Raw genomic sequence first — 18,460 nt, 5'->3', positions numbered from 1 at the left:
ATCTTCCTCTGTGTTTGTTTGCCAAAGCTATATGAACTTGGGTCTGTTGCCCCTGAGAAGCTTAATACAAAGGGATAACTTGGCAGTAAGGGCTAGAGTCTTCAGTGAACCTGGGTTCTGGTTGATGGGGCATGGGTGTGGCTATGGATGGAGGGGGTGTGAGCAAGAATCAAAAGAAGGTTATCAAAGGCCTAGAGGTTCAAATAGCAGAATTGAGGGTGTGTGTGTGAGAAGTTCTGAGAGAATGTGAAAAGCTACCTGGAGGAAGGCTTACAGGTAGAGAAACTTCACTGGAAGCCAGCAGAACCAGTCACCAGGACACCAGTGAGGCCTGGGTTGAGCTCTGATACTGTTTGGGCTGGACATTCCTCCATCATAGGGATGATCCTGGTCTCAAGTCCCTGGTCTATCTCTGATCCTGTCCCTCTTTTCAGTCTTAGGGTCAAGTCAAAGCTGTGTCTGAGTATCTGCTATCTTCTTTGACCTGATAATCTATAGCCATCACCCTCAAACAGCAAGACTTCAGGTCATGGTCCAGAAAGCCAAATTGTATTTTCTGTCTAGAGATCAACTTTCAACCAAGCATTAAATGCTCCCATGTGACCAGTTTCTTCCCATGAAGAAGGAGGTGACGCAGACACTATCTTTGCTCCCAAGAGGCTCTGTAAGTTCGCCAGTTTCTACAAACTCCCCATCATCGAGGAAAGACATTTTCTGCCCCTTCCTTGGATTTTTATGTAATGTGTGTGCAGATACTCAGAGATCTAGTTTGGTAATAACAAATCAATACTAGAACGATCAAGCCAACAGCAGAAGGAAGTGATTACCACCAGAAATGCCATTATTATTTTTTTAAGTTAATTACAGATTTCCGTCCTTCTTCTCCTCCTTCCTCCCCTCAACTCTCAGATCAGGAAGTCTCAGAATACACTGTGGTCCCAACAGTTCTTGTGCACAAAACCTGCCTGAAGCCAACACAGAAAGAAAATAGTAGCCTGCCTAAAACAACCTGTAAGTTGCTTTACCAACATCTGGTGTGTGTTAAGGGGTCTGTTAACAGCAGAAACTCAACACTGAGAAGTTCTTCCGAGGGGATGGAGAGATGACTCAATTGGTTAAGTGCTTACCACTCAGCGTGAGGACCTGAGAGTTCAGTCTGCAGCTCCATACCAACACCCAGACATGGAGCTGGGGAGATGACTGCGTGTCAATGTTTGCTGCACAAGCAGGAAGACCTACCTTCAGATCCCTAGCATCTATGGGATGAGTCAGGTGTGGTGGTATGGAGCTATAACCCTAGGGTTTGAGGGGGAAGGTTGAGGCAGGAAGATCCTGGAACTCACTGGTCAACAAGACTACCAATGGGTGAGTCAAGGGTCAGTGAGAGACCCTCTATGAAAAGTTAGATAGAAAGACAAAGAGGAAAATATCTAATATTCACTTCTGGCTTTCACATGCACAGGCAGGTGAGCCTGAACACTATTGTATACATATACATGCATATGCTACACACACACACACACACACACACACACACACACATACACACACACACACACACACACACACACACACACACACAAATAGAACTAAAAATTCAAACATGGTGATATATAATCCCAGTAATGGCGAGGCAGAGGAAGGTGGGTCTCTAGGGTTCTCTGATGAGCCAGCCTGGGCTAATCAGTGTGTCCCTAGTCAATGAGACAGAACTATCTCAAAAAAAAAAAAACGGTGGATGACACCTGGGGAACAGCACCTAAGGTTGATCTCTGGATTCTCCATGGACATGTGCACACATGTACCTTTACATGAGTATGTAACAACCTAGAAACACACCTCCACACCTCCACCTCTCCCATACACACAAAGAGAACTCTGCCAGTGATCTTTCATGAGCCTGAACCTCAGCAAAGAACCTAGAAACTGTCTTCTTTCTTTTATTGTATGTATGTATGTATGTATGTATGTATGCATGTATGTATGTATATGTTTTTATTTGTTATTGTGCTTTTGATGTGCTGGGAGTGGACTTGTGTTTCATGCTTGTTGGGCAAGTGCTCTATCAATATATTGTATTCTCATCCTCTTTTACCTTCTTTTCTTCCTTCCTTCCTTCCTTCCTTCCTTCCTTCCTTCCTTCCTTCCTTCCCTCCCTCCCTCCCTCCCTCCCTCCCTCCCTCCTTCCTTCCTTCCTTCCTTCCTTCCTTCCTTCCTTCCTTCCTTCCTTCCTTCCCTCCTTCCTCTCTTTTCTAAACACAGGGCTTTGATGTTAGCTAAATTGTAGTACAGGCAATTCCTGAAATTGCAGTCCTCTGCTTAGCCTCTGGAGCAGTGAGCATTGGAGGCCTGAGCCAGAAGACCAGGCTCAAAATAATCTTATGTAGCACAATTAGAGCTATGTTCTTACCAAATAGCTTGCCCAAAGTCACATAGTTATAAGTGTTACAACTTGAATTTGAACCAGATGGTACAACTTCAGGATTTAAAAGATAATTTTTTAAATTATCATGTAATTTGTTTATTGATTGGTTAATGACTTTGTAAGGCAGAACCCCCTAAAAACAAAAGCTTTAGGTTTTCTTTAGTCCCTACACACAAATTCACAGAAAACACATATAGAAAATTCAATAAATATTTGTTAGATATATCTTTTGTAATGGTGATTTAAAAGATAATTATTGGATAGGTGAGTAGTTGGATAAGTGTATAATGCATGTGTATGAATGGGTGCATGGATGGATATATAGATGGTTAAGTGGATGGATAGGTGGATGGATGGGTGGATGCACTGATAGAGATAGATAGATAGATAGATAGATAGATAGGAGGAAGGATGATGGGTATATTGATTATAGATGAGCAGCTGTAGATTAAAACCCTTAGACATTTGCTCTGAGGTTGATGGAGGCCAAGGTTAATTGTCTTACAAGACTGACATTTTCTCACCCCAGTGCCCTCGCTCTGCTTTCTCAGGTCAGCACCTTGATTGCTTTCATGTTCTTGGTTTGGGAGCTCCTCCAAGCCAGAGTGGTATGAAAAAATGGCAACATGACGTATTATGGGGACCTGTCACCATGGAGTAGGGGTGGCTTGAGTTTTCTCCTCTGGCTTTGTTCCTTTTCCCATTCTCTATCTGTCCTGTGTGTCTGTTACCTGTGCTGAACACTGGAGGCTCTTGGAAAAATCACTCCTTATCCTACCCTCTTCTCATGTTCCCATGCTTTAAAGCTCAGGGTACTCCCTCCCTGTTCAGAATAAGTGCAGAATCCAGGACTGGTCCATCATGATTTCATCCCTGGACTGCACTGTTTGATTCGGGAAAGGGCTGACGGCCCGAATGCGTGAACACAGCTCACTCAGTAAGTCTGGGCTTTGGAATTGTTTAAGGAGAGAATTTGTTTTTCTTTGGGGGTGCTAAGAGGTGGCCACATGCTAGTACTATGACATTGTTTTGACACACTGTGTGGGAGATTATGTCTGAGATAGATCCAAGGTGATGGAAGGAAAGCCCGGGTGAGAAGAGGTAAGTGGAAGTTCTGAGCTCGAGTTTGAGGCTCTGCATCCAGCCGTCCCTGATGCTAGAGACTGTTGGACTGTTCAGTGATAAAAGCCAAAAAGTATAGCATTTATTCTTTTCTTAATTCAAACTGAAGTAGGTTTTTGTGATTTTTTTTCAGAACAGGTCCCTACTATAATATTTATTATTTTTGTATGAGTTCAAGTAAAATATTTTTAATAATGTTATTAAGAAGAACAAAAGGCATAGGGGCTCATAGAGACTGAATTGCCAACCAGACCATACATAGGATAAACCTAGCCCCTTACAAATATGTAAGAGTCGTGCAGCTGGGTCTTCATGTGGGACTCCTAAAGTGGGAGCAGGGCTGTCTCTGGCTACATTGCCTGCCTTTGTATCCCTTTTCCTCTTGTCTAGCCCCCATAGAAGATGCACCTAGTCTTACTTCAACTTGATACACCAAGCCTGGTTGATATCCGTGGAAGGCCTCTCGGGATGTAAAGCCAATAAATAACTTAATTAATAATATTTTTAAAACTGGAAAAAAAAACCACCCTGGAAAAAAAGAACAAAAGACAACTGTCCATCCCTGAGACCGGGCAGGCAGTTAACAAGCAGAGCTGCAGGATAACAGAGTTCGCCAAACAAATGCTTAGCAGGTTTGACTGGAGATATGAGGGAAGGAGGTTGGGAATATCCCCTGGGAATTTTCCAGAAGGAGGGAGAAGGAAAAGTAACAATTGGGTTGGTTTCATCTGCTCTTCCTGCTCCTCGATTCCAGCTGGACACAATGAGGCTCCTTTAGCTGGTAGCCTGCACGTGTTTACACGTGTCTCAGGAATCCTGCTGGTCCAGGCCGCTCTCCACCCTGGGCTGGCCCTGCCTTGGGACAGAAGGGGCTGGAATAGTTTCTCAGTTTGCTGGGATATACTGAAGCCAGAGCTTGGACAGGCAGAAGATGTTCCCAGAGCCCGGAGGATGGAGAGGCAGCTATTTCTCAGGACTGCTTCTCTGGAGGAGGAGGGGACAAGGGAGGAGGTGTTTGTCTGTAGGACACTGCCAGATGCTTCTAAGGGTATCAGGATGCTTTTAGGGCCCATATAATGCCTGTGTTACCATCCACATGCTCTCTCTCTCTCTCTCTCTCTCTCTCTCTCTCTCTCTCTCTCTCTCTCTCTCACACACACACACACACACACACAAGCGTGCCCAGCTGTGTACTGGTATGCATATGTGTACAGGTATACATGTTCATGCACACCCAAGGCCAGAGGACCAACCTTGGGTGTCATTCTGTTAGAGCCACCTACCTTGTTTTTGAGACAGGGTGCCTCTCTAGCCTAGAGCTCTCCAAGTACATTAGCCTACCCAGCCAGTGAGTCCCAGGGATCTGCCTGTCATCTCTGCCTCTCCAGAGCTGGGGTTACAGGCATGTGCCACCATATTTGGCTTTTTCACATGGATTCTGGGAGTTAAACTCAAGTCCTCATGGCTGTAAGGCATGCACTCTGCAGACTGAGCTGTATCTCCAGCCCCTGGGACCTTTGAAGTTGTGCAAATCCATGCTCTGCAGCAGACTGCACAGAAGATTTCTATGGGATCTAACAGGAAAGCAAACACCTACATGTGATGCCATTCAGGACGAGAAACAGCCTCTCATCTGCCAGTATCCATGCACCCTCTGTGTCTCTGAACACTTCTGCACCCCTCAGCCATCCAGAAGTTTCTACCCTTCTTGGCTTCTGTAATCAGGGCATATTGCTTCTGTTTGCACTCTCATTTGTAGTTTTTCTTTAAGTCAGCTCACTTTTTAAATATACACAGTTACATACATGTATACATACATATATACATACATACATATGAGGCATATATATATATATATATATATATATATATATATTTATATATATACACACACACATACATATACATGGCAGGACTTTACTATATAGCCCAACCTTCTCTCCAACTTTGTGAACCTCCTGCCTCCCAAGAGTTAAGATTATAGATGTGTCTTCATTCCCCTTCTTAAATTTCCTTTGAGTATTTTACTGGGGTAAAATTCATGTTCTATAAAATCAACCCTTTTGAAGTTCAGAGGCATCCCACACATCCACAATGCTCTACAAACGCTGCCTCTGTGTAGTTCCAAAATGTTTTTACATTCCCTAGTGGGAACCCCAAGTCCACTAAGCCATAAGCACCCATTTCCTCTGGGCAGCTGCCAGTCTGTTCTGACTCTCTAGAATTTGCCTGGGTTTTGTTTTGTTTTGTTCTGTTTTGTTTTTGAGTTTTTGTTTTTAAGTTGGGTACAAGCAGTTATGTCTGCTGACTTTTTCCAGTTGTGATGATAGTTTTGAAATTCATCCATAGGTTAGTACTTCCTTACAAATGGCATTTATGTGAGGAAGGGCAATCAGCCTGGGAGGCAGAGGACAACTTGCTGGAGATGGTTCCCTCCTTCCTGGGTTGCTGGGGATTGAACACCGATCTTTAGGCTTGTTGTCAAGCGTCTTCACCTGCTAGCCCAATTTGCTGGCCCCACTTCATTCATTTTTAATGACTGGATGATATTCTCTTATCATCACTGGAAGTAATTTTGCCACTCCTGGCATTTCCTTCTGTCCAGGACATTCTTCTCCAGGATAAATCTATCTGCACAAATGACTCCTTTGCTGCTCTACTTTGATGACAAAATGTCCTCCATAGGCTCACACATTGAGGGAGAGCTTGGTATCCAGCCGGTGACAGGACGGGGGTAAAAGGTGAAAATTCTAGGAGGTGGGGCCTGATTGGCAACAGTAGGTCATGGGAGTAAGCTTTGGAAGGTGTCTTGTCCCAAGCCCCTACCCATCTCCGTTTCTTCTCTGTCTTGCAGGCTTCTTTGTTCTGCCTCACCTTGGGCCCAAAGCAACAGATCCAGACAACCTTGGAAGGAGCCCTCTGAAACCGTGAGTGAAACTATGTCTTTCCTTCAATAAACTGCTTCTCTTAGACAACACCTTCTCTGGGTTGTGGTAGCACCTGCCCCTCCCCCACAGCACCCAGGGGTGGTCTCTCCTCCCACATCACTGTCCACTCACTGCTCTGCGGCTGACTGTCCTGTACCCTGATAGCTTCTCTTTGTTTCTTTTCACTGAGGCAGAGGGTCTGGGTAGGCAGCCCTCAATCTCCAGCCTTGGGATTACAGGCATTCACCACCATCTCGTGATGGCACAGGTGCCCTGATCATGAACCAAAGTGGATTCTTACTTCTGAGAGCTGCTGCATCCGTAATGAGCTTGTGAAGTCACAGGTCTCCATGTGATCTCTCTGTCCCCTTCACCTCTGGTTTCCCCTTTTTAGTTTGTTGGTTTGTCTTCCCCGATGCCTCCTTTTAGCCCTTTTCTTTCCAGTCCCAAGGGGCATTTGTCTACCTACCCACCTAAAGATGCCGATCTCATAGTCAGAGGTGAAATCCCCACATGAGATGAACACACTGTGTTTGTCTTTCTAAGACCAAATTACCACACTCAATCTGATATTTTTCAGTTCCATCCGTTTTCCTACGGATTTCCTTTTTCCTTATGGTTGAGTAAAATCCCATTGTATGTATGGAATACATTTCCATTATTCACTTATCCTTTTTGGATTCTTTCTCAAAAATTAGGTGGAAAGCAATTGAGAAACTCACTTGACCATCAAACTCTGGGCCTCCTACATATGCACATCCCCACCCATTCACCCCACTCCACCCTACACACACACACACACACACACACACACACACACACACACACACACACACACAGAGTGCTAAAGACAACTTTCACAGAACAGGGATTTGTTTTTTGTGCAGTTGCAAATGAAATTGTTTATTCTGCTAGTCAACACCATGTGAGAATCCCGATTGCTAGGTCACGGGTAGGTACGCTGTATAAGCCTTACAGCATCTGTACCTGGTCTTGATGGATGGATGAATGAGTAGAGCATTTGTGGACAAAAAGAAAGGCCAGTGTGTGGCAGGCATGGTGGTGAAACCCTCTTGCCACTTAACATCCTCATTCTAGATGCAGTACAGAAACCTGGCCAAGGTGGTAGGGAAATATCTGAGTGGGAATTACCATGTGCCACGTTTGTCTCTTGGAGATGCCCTCCTGCAATGTCCTAGAGTAGGAATGAAAAGGAGAGATTTGGTGGGTAGGGAGCCCTATGTTGCTTTGCTGTTTGTTCTTGAAGCTTCACAGGCTGCAGCTGTTGCTTCTCTTCATCTTCTGACCGAGGAAGTGACCACTGTTCTCCACGGTGTCCCAGTCCACACTCTTAACTCCCACATCACTCCCATGTCCAACTCTTCTGAATTTCTATCTCAGACAAGCCTGGGTCTTAAATATTTTTTCTTTGAGACAAGGTCTCGTATATCCCAGGCTGGCCTTGAATTTACTATGTAGCTGTGTGTGGCTGGGGCTATAAGTATGTGCCTCCATGCCTGGCTTAATTGGTGTTTGAACCCAGGGACTCTTATGTGCAAGGCAAGTGGTCTACAAACTGAGCTATATTTCCAGTCTGGCAAAAGTTAAGTCTTTATTAAATGTCAACCTTTGGGGTGCAGGTTCCCAGGGAGTCTGAATCACTAGGAGATGCTCTGTGGGTCATGGGCTTGTCTTCCCCTGCCTCCCCCCCCCTCCGCCCCCTACACCTTACTGACCTGGCAAAAGAAGGCCCCTGGATCTAAAGCCAGAGACCAGTGATGATTTCTTCAGGGGCAGCTTCTGAGTGAAAGGCAGTTAGCAGGGGGGCTATAGGGCTAAGCCTCAGGCACTATTGGGTGGGGCTCATGAATTCCTGGCTGTGTGGTTGGAAGAGACATCTCTATGCATCAGTTTATTTGCAAGCATATCCGTGGGGCCAGCAATGCAGAGGTTGATGTGTGTGAGGCACTGTACAGAAGAATCTCCAGCAAATACGACCTGAAAATCCATGCCATTCCTTTGGTTTTATATGGGCACACACACAGGTGAATGGTAGAGGTCACAGGAAGCTTGAGAGAGTCCTTCCACATGTGTATTCCGGAGGTTAAGCTCAGGTCATTTAGCTTGGCAACAAGTTCTCTTACCAACACTGGGCCACCTCGCCAGCCCAATTATTATTTTTCTTATAAGCTTCATACAATTAAATGTCAACACTGTGTTCAGTCCTATCTCACTCTGGGTATGAAAGAGTAAGACGTTATTCTTGTCTCCACAGAGTTCCTGACATACATGAGTGGATGAAAACTTATACCAGGGGGTGAACAGCATGCGATGCTAAGAGCTTCGGCTTCTCGGGACAAGGGAAAGCTTGGCAGAGGTGGTGAGGTTTGCACCTGTCCTGGAAGGGTGAGTGGAGAAGGAGAAAAGGTGACACTGTGGGAGTCAAGCAGGCGTGGAGATGGCTGAAGCCAAGAAGTGTGCGCGCCCATCTACTAGAGGACAATTAAGCCAGATGCTGTCGGCCTCACCTTTGACACACCCTGCAGCAACTCCAGCCTTGCTGGAAGTGTTCCTGCTGGTGACATCATGCCAGAGCCGGCCAGTTCCACGAATCTAAGGACACAGTCCCCGATTGTCCTGTGAGCCATGCCCAAGTGAGCGTCTCCTGCACGGTCCCTGTCAGCACCAGTTGGAGCCACCAGGAGCCCAGCCAGGCTTATGCCCTGGATGCTTGGCTGCATCAGCACACTCCCTCTGGGGAGTGGAAGTGCCATGTCACCTACACTCATCATGACCTCCTTCCTGTTAGCTGACTCCCTGAGAACCAGTGATAGAGGTGGTGACTGTAGGCACAGGCATGGGGACGAGTGGAACCATGTCTTGTAGGGTCCCCACAGCCTCTCTTTCATGAGGGGTCTACCCTGGAATCTACCAGTCTCTGTCCCTGTGTGTCACTGAATCTCTGAATGCAGGTCTTTCTGATCTGTGCATGAAGGACCTCCTTCTAGTCTAGATCCTTGGTGCTAAGCCTCCTTCTCTTTCCACCCCAAGTAACATCAGCTTTATACTGAATGCATGCAGGGATTGCATTCAGGATAGGTGAATGAGGGCACTCATGCCAGCAAAGCAGGCTTCTTGGGTTCAAATCCCATATCTGCAATTTCCTGGCTAAGTCATCTTGAGCAGATAGCCTGCCCTAGTTTCTATACACACTTATTGGACTAGCCTAGGAGCTGGCAAATGATTTCTGGAAAAGGCCAATGTTTCAATTACTCAATTGTGTTAATTCAGCTTTTATAACAGTCACAAACAAAGTATAAATAAATTGGTATGATCGATTATCAATAAAACTTTATTTATAAACACTAGCATTTGAATCTTATAATTTTCACAAGTCACAAAATATTATCTTTTTGATATATATATATGTATATATTAGCAATATAAAAATTATAAACACATACATATATACACATTCATACACACATTCTCACACATACACATACTCTCAGTTCAAAGACAAAATAAAGGATTGGGCCTGTAGGCTGGTGTTTGTTATGCCCTAGAGTAAGTGCTTAGTACAGCTCGCAGCATACCACTCGAGCTGAGATTAGGATAGGAGTACCATTTGGCAGGAGTGTCCAGCTATGCCCTTTAACTGGCCCTTCTCTACTGCCCCACCCTGCTTCAGAGTGGGGACATCTTACCACACCCCTTGTCCTCTCTCTACTGTGCCCTCTCCAAACACGATCCCCAGGCTCTGGGCCAACTGTCTGTCTGAGGACACAGAGGACACCTTGTCCCAGTGTCAATGACTGAGGTCAGCAACCAACTGCTGGGATCCAAGGATGGTGCTAATTTCTTCTGTCACACCCATCAGGCAATAGCTGGCCAGCCTTGCTACCCAAGATCATGTGCTTGAGGTACAAGCTGGGCCAGGTTATTGTGGGCAAACTCCTGAGCTTGGGGCTCTGAAACACCATTCTCTTTCAGGACCCCAGGAAGAGCTCACTGTTGGCCCAGGTCATTCATTACCTTTGGCTCTTTAGCTTATAAGTGCTGAGTCCAGGTTGCAGGATATAGCTCATGCTGGAAGTTATGAGTGTTGGGGCAGGGCCCATCAGGTCCTTCTGTGGATTTCCATGCCCTATCCTGTTCACAGCAGGCTGTTAGACATGTATCAAAAGCCAGAACGAGGATAGGAGGACCATTTGTGTCAGGAAGAGAGTCTCCTCAAACCATGACTGTTTTCCAATCCTATCTTAGAACTCATTGGTCAACTGAGTGTCTGTGAGCTGGGAGGAAAAGGCACTGTCCAAGCGCAAGGTATTGTATCTGGGGGGTGGTGTGCCAGGCACCGGAGCCTCCGGGGCTGGAGGCAGGCGCATAGCAGAGGTAAAAGTGGGCAGATCATCGTCCGTATCCAGGGCTGGATTATCCTGACCCTGCTGGCTGGAGGGAGTCTCAGTGGAGGGTGGTGTCCGCCTACGGGCCCACCAATCCTTGGCTTTCTGCCACTGGCGGCGGGCAATAATAGAGAAGAAATCAATGAAGAAGACTTCGATGATTTCGATGACACAGACGACCGAGCAGCTCATCCACAGGCCGAGCTGTCCACCAAAGTTAGACAGGAGCATCTCAATCTGCAAGGGAGACCATGCTATAGGGAGACCATGCTATAGGGAGACCATGCTATAGGGAGACCATGCCATAGGGTGACCATGCCATAGGGAGACCATGCCATAGGGAGACCACGCCATAGGGAGACCACGCTATAGGGAGACCATGTCATAGGGAGACCATGTCATAGGGAGACCATGTCATAGGGAGACCATGCTATAGGGAGGCCATGCTATAGGGAGACCATGCTATAGGGAGACCATGCTATAGGGAGACCATGCTATAGGGAGACCATGCTATAGGGAGACCACGCCATAGGGTGACCATGCCATAGGGAGACCACGCCATAGGGAGACCACGCCATAGGGAGACCACACCATAGGGAGACCACGCCATAGGGAGACCACGTCATAGGGAGACCATGTCATAGGGAAACCATGTCATAGGGAGACCATGCTATAGGGAGACCATGTTATAGGGAGACCATGTCATAGGGAGATCATGCTATAGGGAGACCATGCTATAGGGAGGCCATGCTATAACTTCCAGATGGACTTTCCCAGGATGGGAGTGCTGGAACATGCTGGCAATCTAGTACTCAGGGAGCAAGGACAGAAGGATGATTGCCAGCCAGTTCAAGGCCAGTCTGGGCTACCTAGTGAGACCCTGTCTCGGTGGGGGGCGAGGGGAGGGTTTTTTCCAATTGGTCTCAGCCACAGGCCTGTCTCCTTTCACTCGGGGCTTCCTCTCTGAGGCCTGATTGGCCTCTCGAAGCAAAACTACATCAGGTCAGATCCTTACAAATTTACTGCTCCCTGAGACCAGGTAGACAGGCATATTGAAGGACCTGGGACTCGCTGGTTAAATGGACTACTCACACTGTTGGCTGGGCTCTCCATGATGGATCTTTGGTTCAGGTCTTTGTAGAATATCAAGAGCTTGGCCAGGTCAGTCCTGCAGAGATTCCAACAAGTGGGGTTCAGGTGGGTGGGAGGACTTGGCTTCCTGCCAGGTGGGTGGCGCCTCAGCATGGCTGTCATTTCCCTCTGGCCCGAGCCTCTATCATGACCTGTGTTCTGAACTTCCACAGACTTTTAGAACCTGGTCCCCGGGTCTCTTTCTACGCCTCAGGGTACATTTCCTACTTGAGCCTTGTACTGGCTGGTTTTGTGTGTCAATTTGATGCAAGCTGGAGTCATCAGAGAAGGAGGAGCCTCCATTGAGGAAATGTCTCCATGAGGTCCAACTGTAAGGCATTTTTTCAATTCTTGATCAAGTGGGGAGGACCTAGCCCATGGTGGGTGGTACCATCCCTGGACTGGTAGTTCTGGATTGTATAAGAAATCAGACTGAGCAAGCCAGCATGTAGCACTCTCCATGGCTTCTGCATAAGCTCCTGCCTCCAGGTTCCTGCCCTGTTGAAGTTCCTGTCCTGGCTTACTTCAATGATGAACAGTGATGTGGAAGTATAAGCCAAATAAACCCTTTCCTCCCCAACTTGCTTTTGGGTCATGGTGTTTTGTTGCATCAATAGAAACACTAAGACAGACCTGGATCTTAGGGCACCTATTCACTAAAATACAAAACTAAACAAACAAACTAACTAACTAACTAACTAACTAACAAACAAAAACCAAAAACTATTTCTCAACATCTAGAGGAAGTCAATTCATCCAGGCACCCTTGAATCATATTTTGACATTGGTAATTGTTGGATTGCAGTCTCAGACTCGTAGAGGAGACTAGTAGGTGGTGCAAGTGAGAGAAGTATGCAGACTAAGGTAGTAGTGATCATGAGTGTAATAGCATCTGACATCTACTAGGCATTTTCAGTGTCACCAAACACTGGTGGAAGACCCTTGAGTGAATGAATGCAGCTCTCATAACGTCTCTCTGAGGTAGAGAGCTGTGTTTTAATCATCCCCCTACTATACCAATGTGGAAAACGAGACACGGGTTGGGCTCATTCACTGCATAAACCTGTTGAATGAGCAGGTTCACAGCCAGACCCATTAGGCTTCAAGAGCCCGCCCTAAACTGCCATTCTAATCTCTCTCCCAGTAGGGCAGTGGTAAGCTGGGAGGTTTGTGCCCTTTCACAGCCCTTACTCTTACATAGCCATCTGATAGGATGAGAGAATGGACATTACATTATATCATAGCGCATCTCATCTCTCAGAGGAAGCTGAAAATAAAGGACCCCTTTTATGGAGCTAGATTAGGCTAGGGGTCACTCATCTGCAACAATTCGTCTCAAATGCTCAGCCTCCTTCTATTTTCTTGTTGTTTCATTAGTTATGTTTATCTGAGACCGTTTCTTAAGGAGTAGCCTAATCTTGCCCTGAACTCTCCTGCCTTGCCTCCAAAGTTTTGGGATTACTGACGGGTTAATTCTATCTTTACCTTCACACTGATTGGTCACCTTAATGCTGCCACCTTCCCCCAACAACTCACACACCACTTGGCCCTTAGTGGGATGCTCTGGACTAGAGACCAGATTGGCTTTTACTGGGTAAGACCCTAAGGAGGGACATAGTAATGGCCAGAGTAGGAATTTATATGGCTTGAGTTGCAGAGGTGAATTCAATCACTCCCATCTTTGTCTCTGAAATTCCTGATCTCTGGCCTAGATAATTTTTACTAAAAGTATCTCAGAAATGAATTTCTTTGTGAAAAATATCCAAGTAGGATTAGAAGATAGAATGGTAAAGGGACTATTTATATAAGGCAGGAAACACCAGCAAGTCACAAAGCCAGTTTTAATGGGCTGCAGTACTATCTGCTACATGACTGAATAGACTAGGCAAAGCTGGGCATGGTGATTCATGCCTACAATCTCAGTACTTGATAGGTAGAGACAGAAGGATTCAAGGTCATTCACTGAAACCAACCAAGATCTTGTGAAAAACAATACAAAAACCCCACAAAAAGGTAAAAAAAAAAAAAAAAGACAAAGACATAGCAGAAAAATTGAAAGGCATATCCAAAATGTTTGCTATGATGGTATGGTCACTAACTAATTAGATTAGTGTATGGTGATCAATTAGGATGGAAACCCACCCTCCCTCTGTGTCTGTTGGTTCTGCGGCCACATGTTCAACCAACCATGGAGGGGACTTTTTGAAAAGAAAAATAATAACACCTCGATTGAACAGGCACAGACTTGTTTCTTGACAGGTTTCCTGAACAATCTAAAATGATAGCTATTTCCATAGTATTTCCATCACATTGGGCATCACAGGTACTCTAGAGATGACTTAAACGGATGAGAGGATGTGGTGGGTCATATGCAAACTTGTACCATGTCACATACAGGACTTGGGCACCCAGGGATTTTGGTATTCATGGGGAGTTGTGGAGCGGATTCCCCAGAGGGTATGGAAAGACAACTGTAAACAATAGGTTTGGCCAGAGCATTGTGTGTCAGCTGAAAATCAGCCCCAGTGCTTTGTACATCACAAGGAAATACTGTTGCATGCTTTATTCCACTAACAGACTCAATGTCCCACAACGCAAAATGTATTTTGTATGATGGATCATGGTCAAACAAAAGCCAGAGCAGGGCCTGGTTCATGATAGGAGCTTAGTAAATATTTGTTGATTAAATGATTGAATGAATGAAAAGGGAGGGCTCAGCAATGAGGAAGCAAGCTTAGGGCCCAGAGCCTGTGGCGGACAGAGGCAGAGGGAACTGGGTGGAGGGAAACTTACTTGTTGAGCTTTTTGTTTATTTGCTGGCTTTGGTCCCAGGTGAGAACATTCAGCAACCATTTCTGCGATGGGGAAAGAAATAGTGGGCTTAAGGGTGCCCACTGCCCTCTTCTTCAGCCGCACACACACCCTGTCTCTGGCCTTGGCAGTGTAGGTGTATCCACCCAGGAACTCTGTCCCCACCGCCCAACTTGTAGACTAGCTGAGGACACCAAGGGCTCCAGGGGTGGCAGGGAGTGGAAACAGAGCTTACCTCAGAAGCCTCAGATGGCCACTGTGCCAAGCTGGTGGTCAGTGTCCATTCCTTAAAGCTGCGGGGAGAAAGGCCTAGAGTGAACACAAGCTGCTGGCCTAGCACGGTCCTATCTGCCCCAACCCTCAGGTCTACTCACCTGCAGGATTGCTTGCACACTGATTGGCAGCCCAGTTCTTCCCGGACAAAGGCCTGGTACAGCTGGTAGTAGCAATACACTGGGGGACAGGATAGAAGGTGGTATGAGCTTTGGGGACACACGACCCATCCTAGGGTCACCTGTAGAGCCTACACTGCCTCATGCTAGTTACTTGTGTGTACACCTTTTACAAATGCTGAGGGTCATTTTTGTTTTTTGGCAAGTCGGGGAATGGGGTGGTTGGGGGGTGGGGGAGGAACCAGTGCTGGTTTGTGATGTCAGGAATGATATCATTTCCTGGTTAAAAATATGAGTTGGGAGCTGGGTGTGGAGGTGCACGCCTTTAATCCCAGCACCCAGGAAGCAGAGGCAGACTGATCTCTGAGTTCGAGGCCAGTCAGGTCTACAGAGTGAGTACAATCCAAGACAGGCTTGGTGATAGAAAGGGCCTCTAACAGCTTTTCAGGCAACAAGCAATAAAGACAGGGGCTCAAGAACATCACAGGACAAGCCATTCATTGACAGGGCAAGCCATTGCTGGGCCAAGTGGATTCCTGTCCTGGGGTGTGCAAGGCTGGGGGTAAGATCACTCACTCCAGTTGGGGTGTTGCTGGTAGTTGCAGTAATTGGCTGCTGGAGGTAGAGGCTGACTGTACTGGGCACAGCCACATTTTTCCACCATCTTCGTTTGGAAGCATGAGTAAAGGCAGATCTGAAAGAGAATACCGAGGAATGTTTTTAACCTTCTTGCAGGGAGAGGCCAGAGCCCTTTCTGACCACACTGTCCACAACACATAAATATAAAATTAAAGAAAAGAAAAGGTTAAAAAAAATTGAAGACTACTCCCCTCCCCCCAAGATGCCCAGTGTGGAACGTTCTAGCCTCCATCAGAACTGAGCCAAGAAGGAAGGCTCAACAAGGAGGACTGTTAGTGTGAGAGGGTCTGCTGACCAGGATCCCCGCTACCATCCAATGGACTTTACCCCATCTCCTCATAGTGAGTTCATGAGAAAGATGCCCTGGTTAAAGTTTATGATAAGGACACAATTTTCATATGATCGTGTAGTTCATGCACAGTCTCTTGGAGTAATATTATACTCAGCCAAAGAAGGGACAAAGACACAGCAGAGATTTGAGTAATTTGCCTGAGGTTACACAGAACATAGATATAAATTGACATTTGGGCCAGGTGTCTCAGCATTCAGAAAACAGGCAGGAGCATAGCAAGTTGGTGGGCTAGCCTGAGCTACATAATATGTTCAAAGATATAGTGAACTACAAAATAAAACCCTGTCTCAGGGAAAAAACAAAACAAAACAAAACAAACAAACAAAAAACAAACAAACAAACAAACAAACAAAAACAAAACCCCCAGACGCTGAGATTTAAACCTGAGTAGCTTGGCTTTGAAGCCCTATACTAGAAGCTTCCTGGTATTGTGGTTCTATTCCTGAGAGATCCAGTGTGGAGGACTAGGAACTGAGTACTGGACCGTTAGGACTGTGTGGATTAGTAGTTGCTCCACTTTCCCTATTCACCTCGGTGTCAGCCCTCACGTGGTAGAAAGGGCCTGGACCTTCATTTGCTACATAGGCCAAGAGAGCGTCTAGAGACCCACCTGTCTCTATGTCCCATCTTGCCACTGGTAGGATTACAAGCACATATCTGCCTTTCCCTGGGGCTTCTGAGAGTCTGAACTCATGTCCCTATGCTTTCTGAGGCAAGTGCTTTATCTCCTAAACCATCTTTCTAGCCTCCCTCCCACCCTCCCCTCCATCCCCTGCTTTGGTCCTTTTATTCTGCCAAGCTGCTGTCTGTGGGCTTTCTAATATCCTAATAAGAGGCTGACTTCAGAGTTCCAGCTTGAGAGAGTTGCTGTAACAGTCCACCACTCATTGAACTTAGGGGTTGAAAACTGTAACACCTATAGAGCCGGTGATGCCTTATGCTATGGGGATCAGATCTGTGGATATCAGCTAATCTATAGCTTGTTCAATGTGATGGCTCCTCCCATGGTCTGTCCTGCTGGGACACGGACTCCCAGATCCCAGATCACTACTACTACTAATTCTCTGCCTCCTTCTTTTTTGTTTAAGAGAAGCTAGAAATATAGAGTTCTCTTATGAAGTTTCCCAATTTATGAATGTCATTCTGACTAGAGCAATCAAGCGTGCAACCTGGAGGAGTCCAGGAGCCGCCAAATCAGATCATGCTGATCTCAGCATGACGGTCAAGGGGTACAACTTCCCCAAGTCATGGGGCACAAATGTACCTGGAAGCCAAACTTTTGACCCCCTCAGCCAGTGTCTCCTGCTGGAGGTTTCTCTTCCCTCTGTCGTTTGCCAAAGCCCATTTAGCATCAGACCTGTCTACCTTGTACATTGTGTTCCACACAAACCTCAGTGAATCAATTAAGCTCTGGTTACAGAGGACTGAAGAAGACAGGAATCAGCTGGCGTCGTTTGTACCTGAGGTCTTTGGATCAACCCCAGATATCCTCAGCCTAGTTCCTGGTCCCAGGCACACCTCAGCCTAGATATAACTTCATCTTTTGGATCTAGGCCACAAGTCAGAGATGAGGGCCCCTGTCATGCCATACCTGGAGGGAATAGGCAGCATTGTAGATGTTTGTGACGGGCACATCGCTGCCGTCCTCTGTGCACTGGCTGTAAGGTTCGCTCAGCTTGAAGGATTCTGTCTGCAATGGTAAGAGCACACAATCATCTATGTTGTCCAGATGGGAGGATTCCCTCTGAAGCTAACGAATCATTTAGTTACTCATCCAAGTTTATCAGTTACCTAGTAGGTGTCTGGTGCAGTTGTAGACACTGGGAAATCCACAGTGAGAAAAGTTGACAAGTACCTTGCTCTCACTGAGCATATATGCAGGAAGGATAGACAGTCAGATGGCCAGTGAGACACTCTGTCTTACTAGCTTACTCATCAATGAAATGGGGCTGGAGAGATGAGGCGTAGTGGATAAAGTGTTTGGCTCATATGTGTGAAGACCTGAGCTTAAATCCCTCAGTTTGGAACCCACAGAAAGCTGGACACAGTAGATCCTGTATCTGTAATCCTAGCACCCTGACCAGAAAATGGGAGACAGACAGAAGACTCCCTGGAAGCTTGTGTTCCATCTAGCCTGAAATATTACAGATTCCTGAGGTTGTCTTTGATATCTATGTGTGTCCTGAGACGTGCATATCAGTGTGTCTCGTATGTGTGCCCACACACACACATACGCACTCGCACTTATACACACA

At 46.3% G+C, this 18,460-nt stretch overlaps 1 protein-coding gene and 1 long non-coding RNA gene across 4 annotated transcripts in view; one reads left to right on the top strand and one right to left on the bottom strand.

Moving 5' to 3' along the window:
• Nucleotides 1–440: 440 nt before the first annotated feature.
• Gm36848 lies at nucleotides 441–9,837 on the top strand. Of its 2 annotated transcripts, XR_001778283.1 has the most exons (4): nucleotides 441–664; nucleotides 910–1,011; nucleotides 6,402–6,474; nucleotides 8,750–9,837. It is a non-coding gene; the product is annotated as a predicted gene, 36848 (long non-coding RNA). The 2 variants fall into 2 exon arrangements; XR_001778284.1 differs by lacking the exons at nucleotides 441–664; nucleotides 910–1,011 and adding an exon at nucleotides 2,685–3,362.
• The window catches only part of Scnn1g (sodium channel, nonvoltage-gated 1 gamma), a 34,063-nt gene continuing 25,406 nt past the window's right edge, over nucleotides 9,804–18,460 (bottom strand). The window contains exons 7-13 of one of the 2 annotated variants that reach the window (NM_011326.3): nucleotides 17,797–17,895; nucleotides 15,791–15,908; nucleotides 15,197–15,275; nucleotides 15,058–15,115; nucleotides 14,805–14,866; nucleotides 11,973–12,048; nucleotides 9,804–11,117 (exon numbers count right to left, since the gene is read on the bottom strand). In NM_011326.3, coding sequence (NP_035456.1) covers nucleotides 10,737–11,117; nucleotides 11,973–12,048; nucleotides 14,805–14,866; nucleotides 15,058–15,115; nucleotides 15,197–15,275; nucleotides 15,791–15,908; nucleotides 17,797–17,895 — 873 coding nt within the window. In that variant the 3' untranslated portion in view covers nucleotides 9,804–10,736. The remainder of the gene's footprint in view (nucleotides 11,118–11,972; nucleotides 12,049–14,804; nucleotides 14,867–15,057; nucleotides 15,116–15,196; nucleotides 15,276–15,790; nucleotides 15,909–17,796; nucleotides 17,896–18,460) is intronic. The other variant, XM_006507477.4, reaches the window with a different exon arrangement.

Source organism: Mus musculus, chromosome 7 (assembly GCF_000001635.26).
Source record: "Mus musculus strain C57BL/6J chromosome 7, GRCm38.p6 C57BL/6J".
NCBI classification, from domain to species: Eukaryota; Metazoa; Chordata; class Mammalia; order Rodentia; family Muridae; genus Mus; species Mus musculus.
The sequence above is the reverse complement of the archived record's forward strand: the minus strand, read 5'-3'. Positions and strand labels throughout refer to the sequence as shown.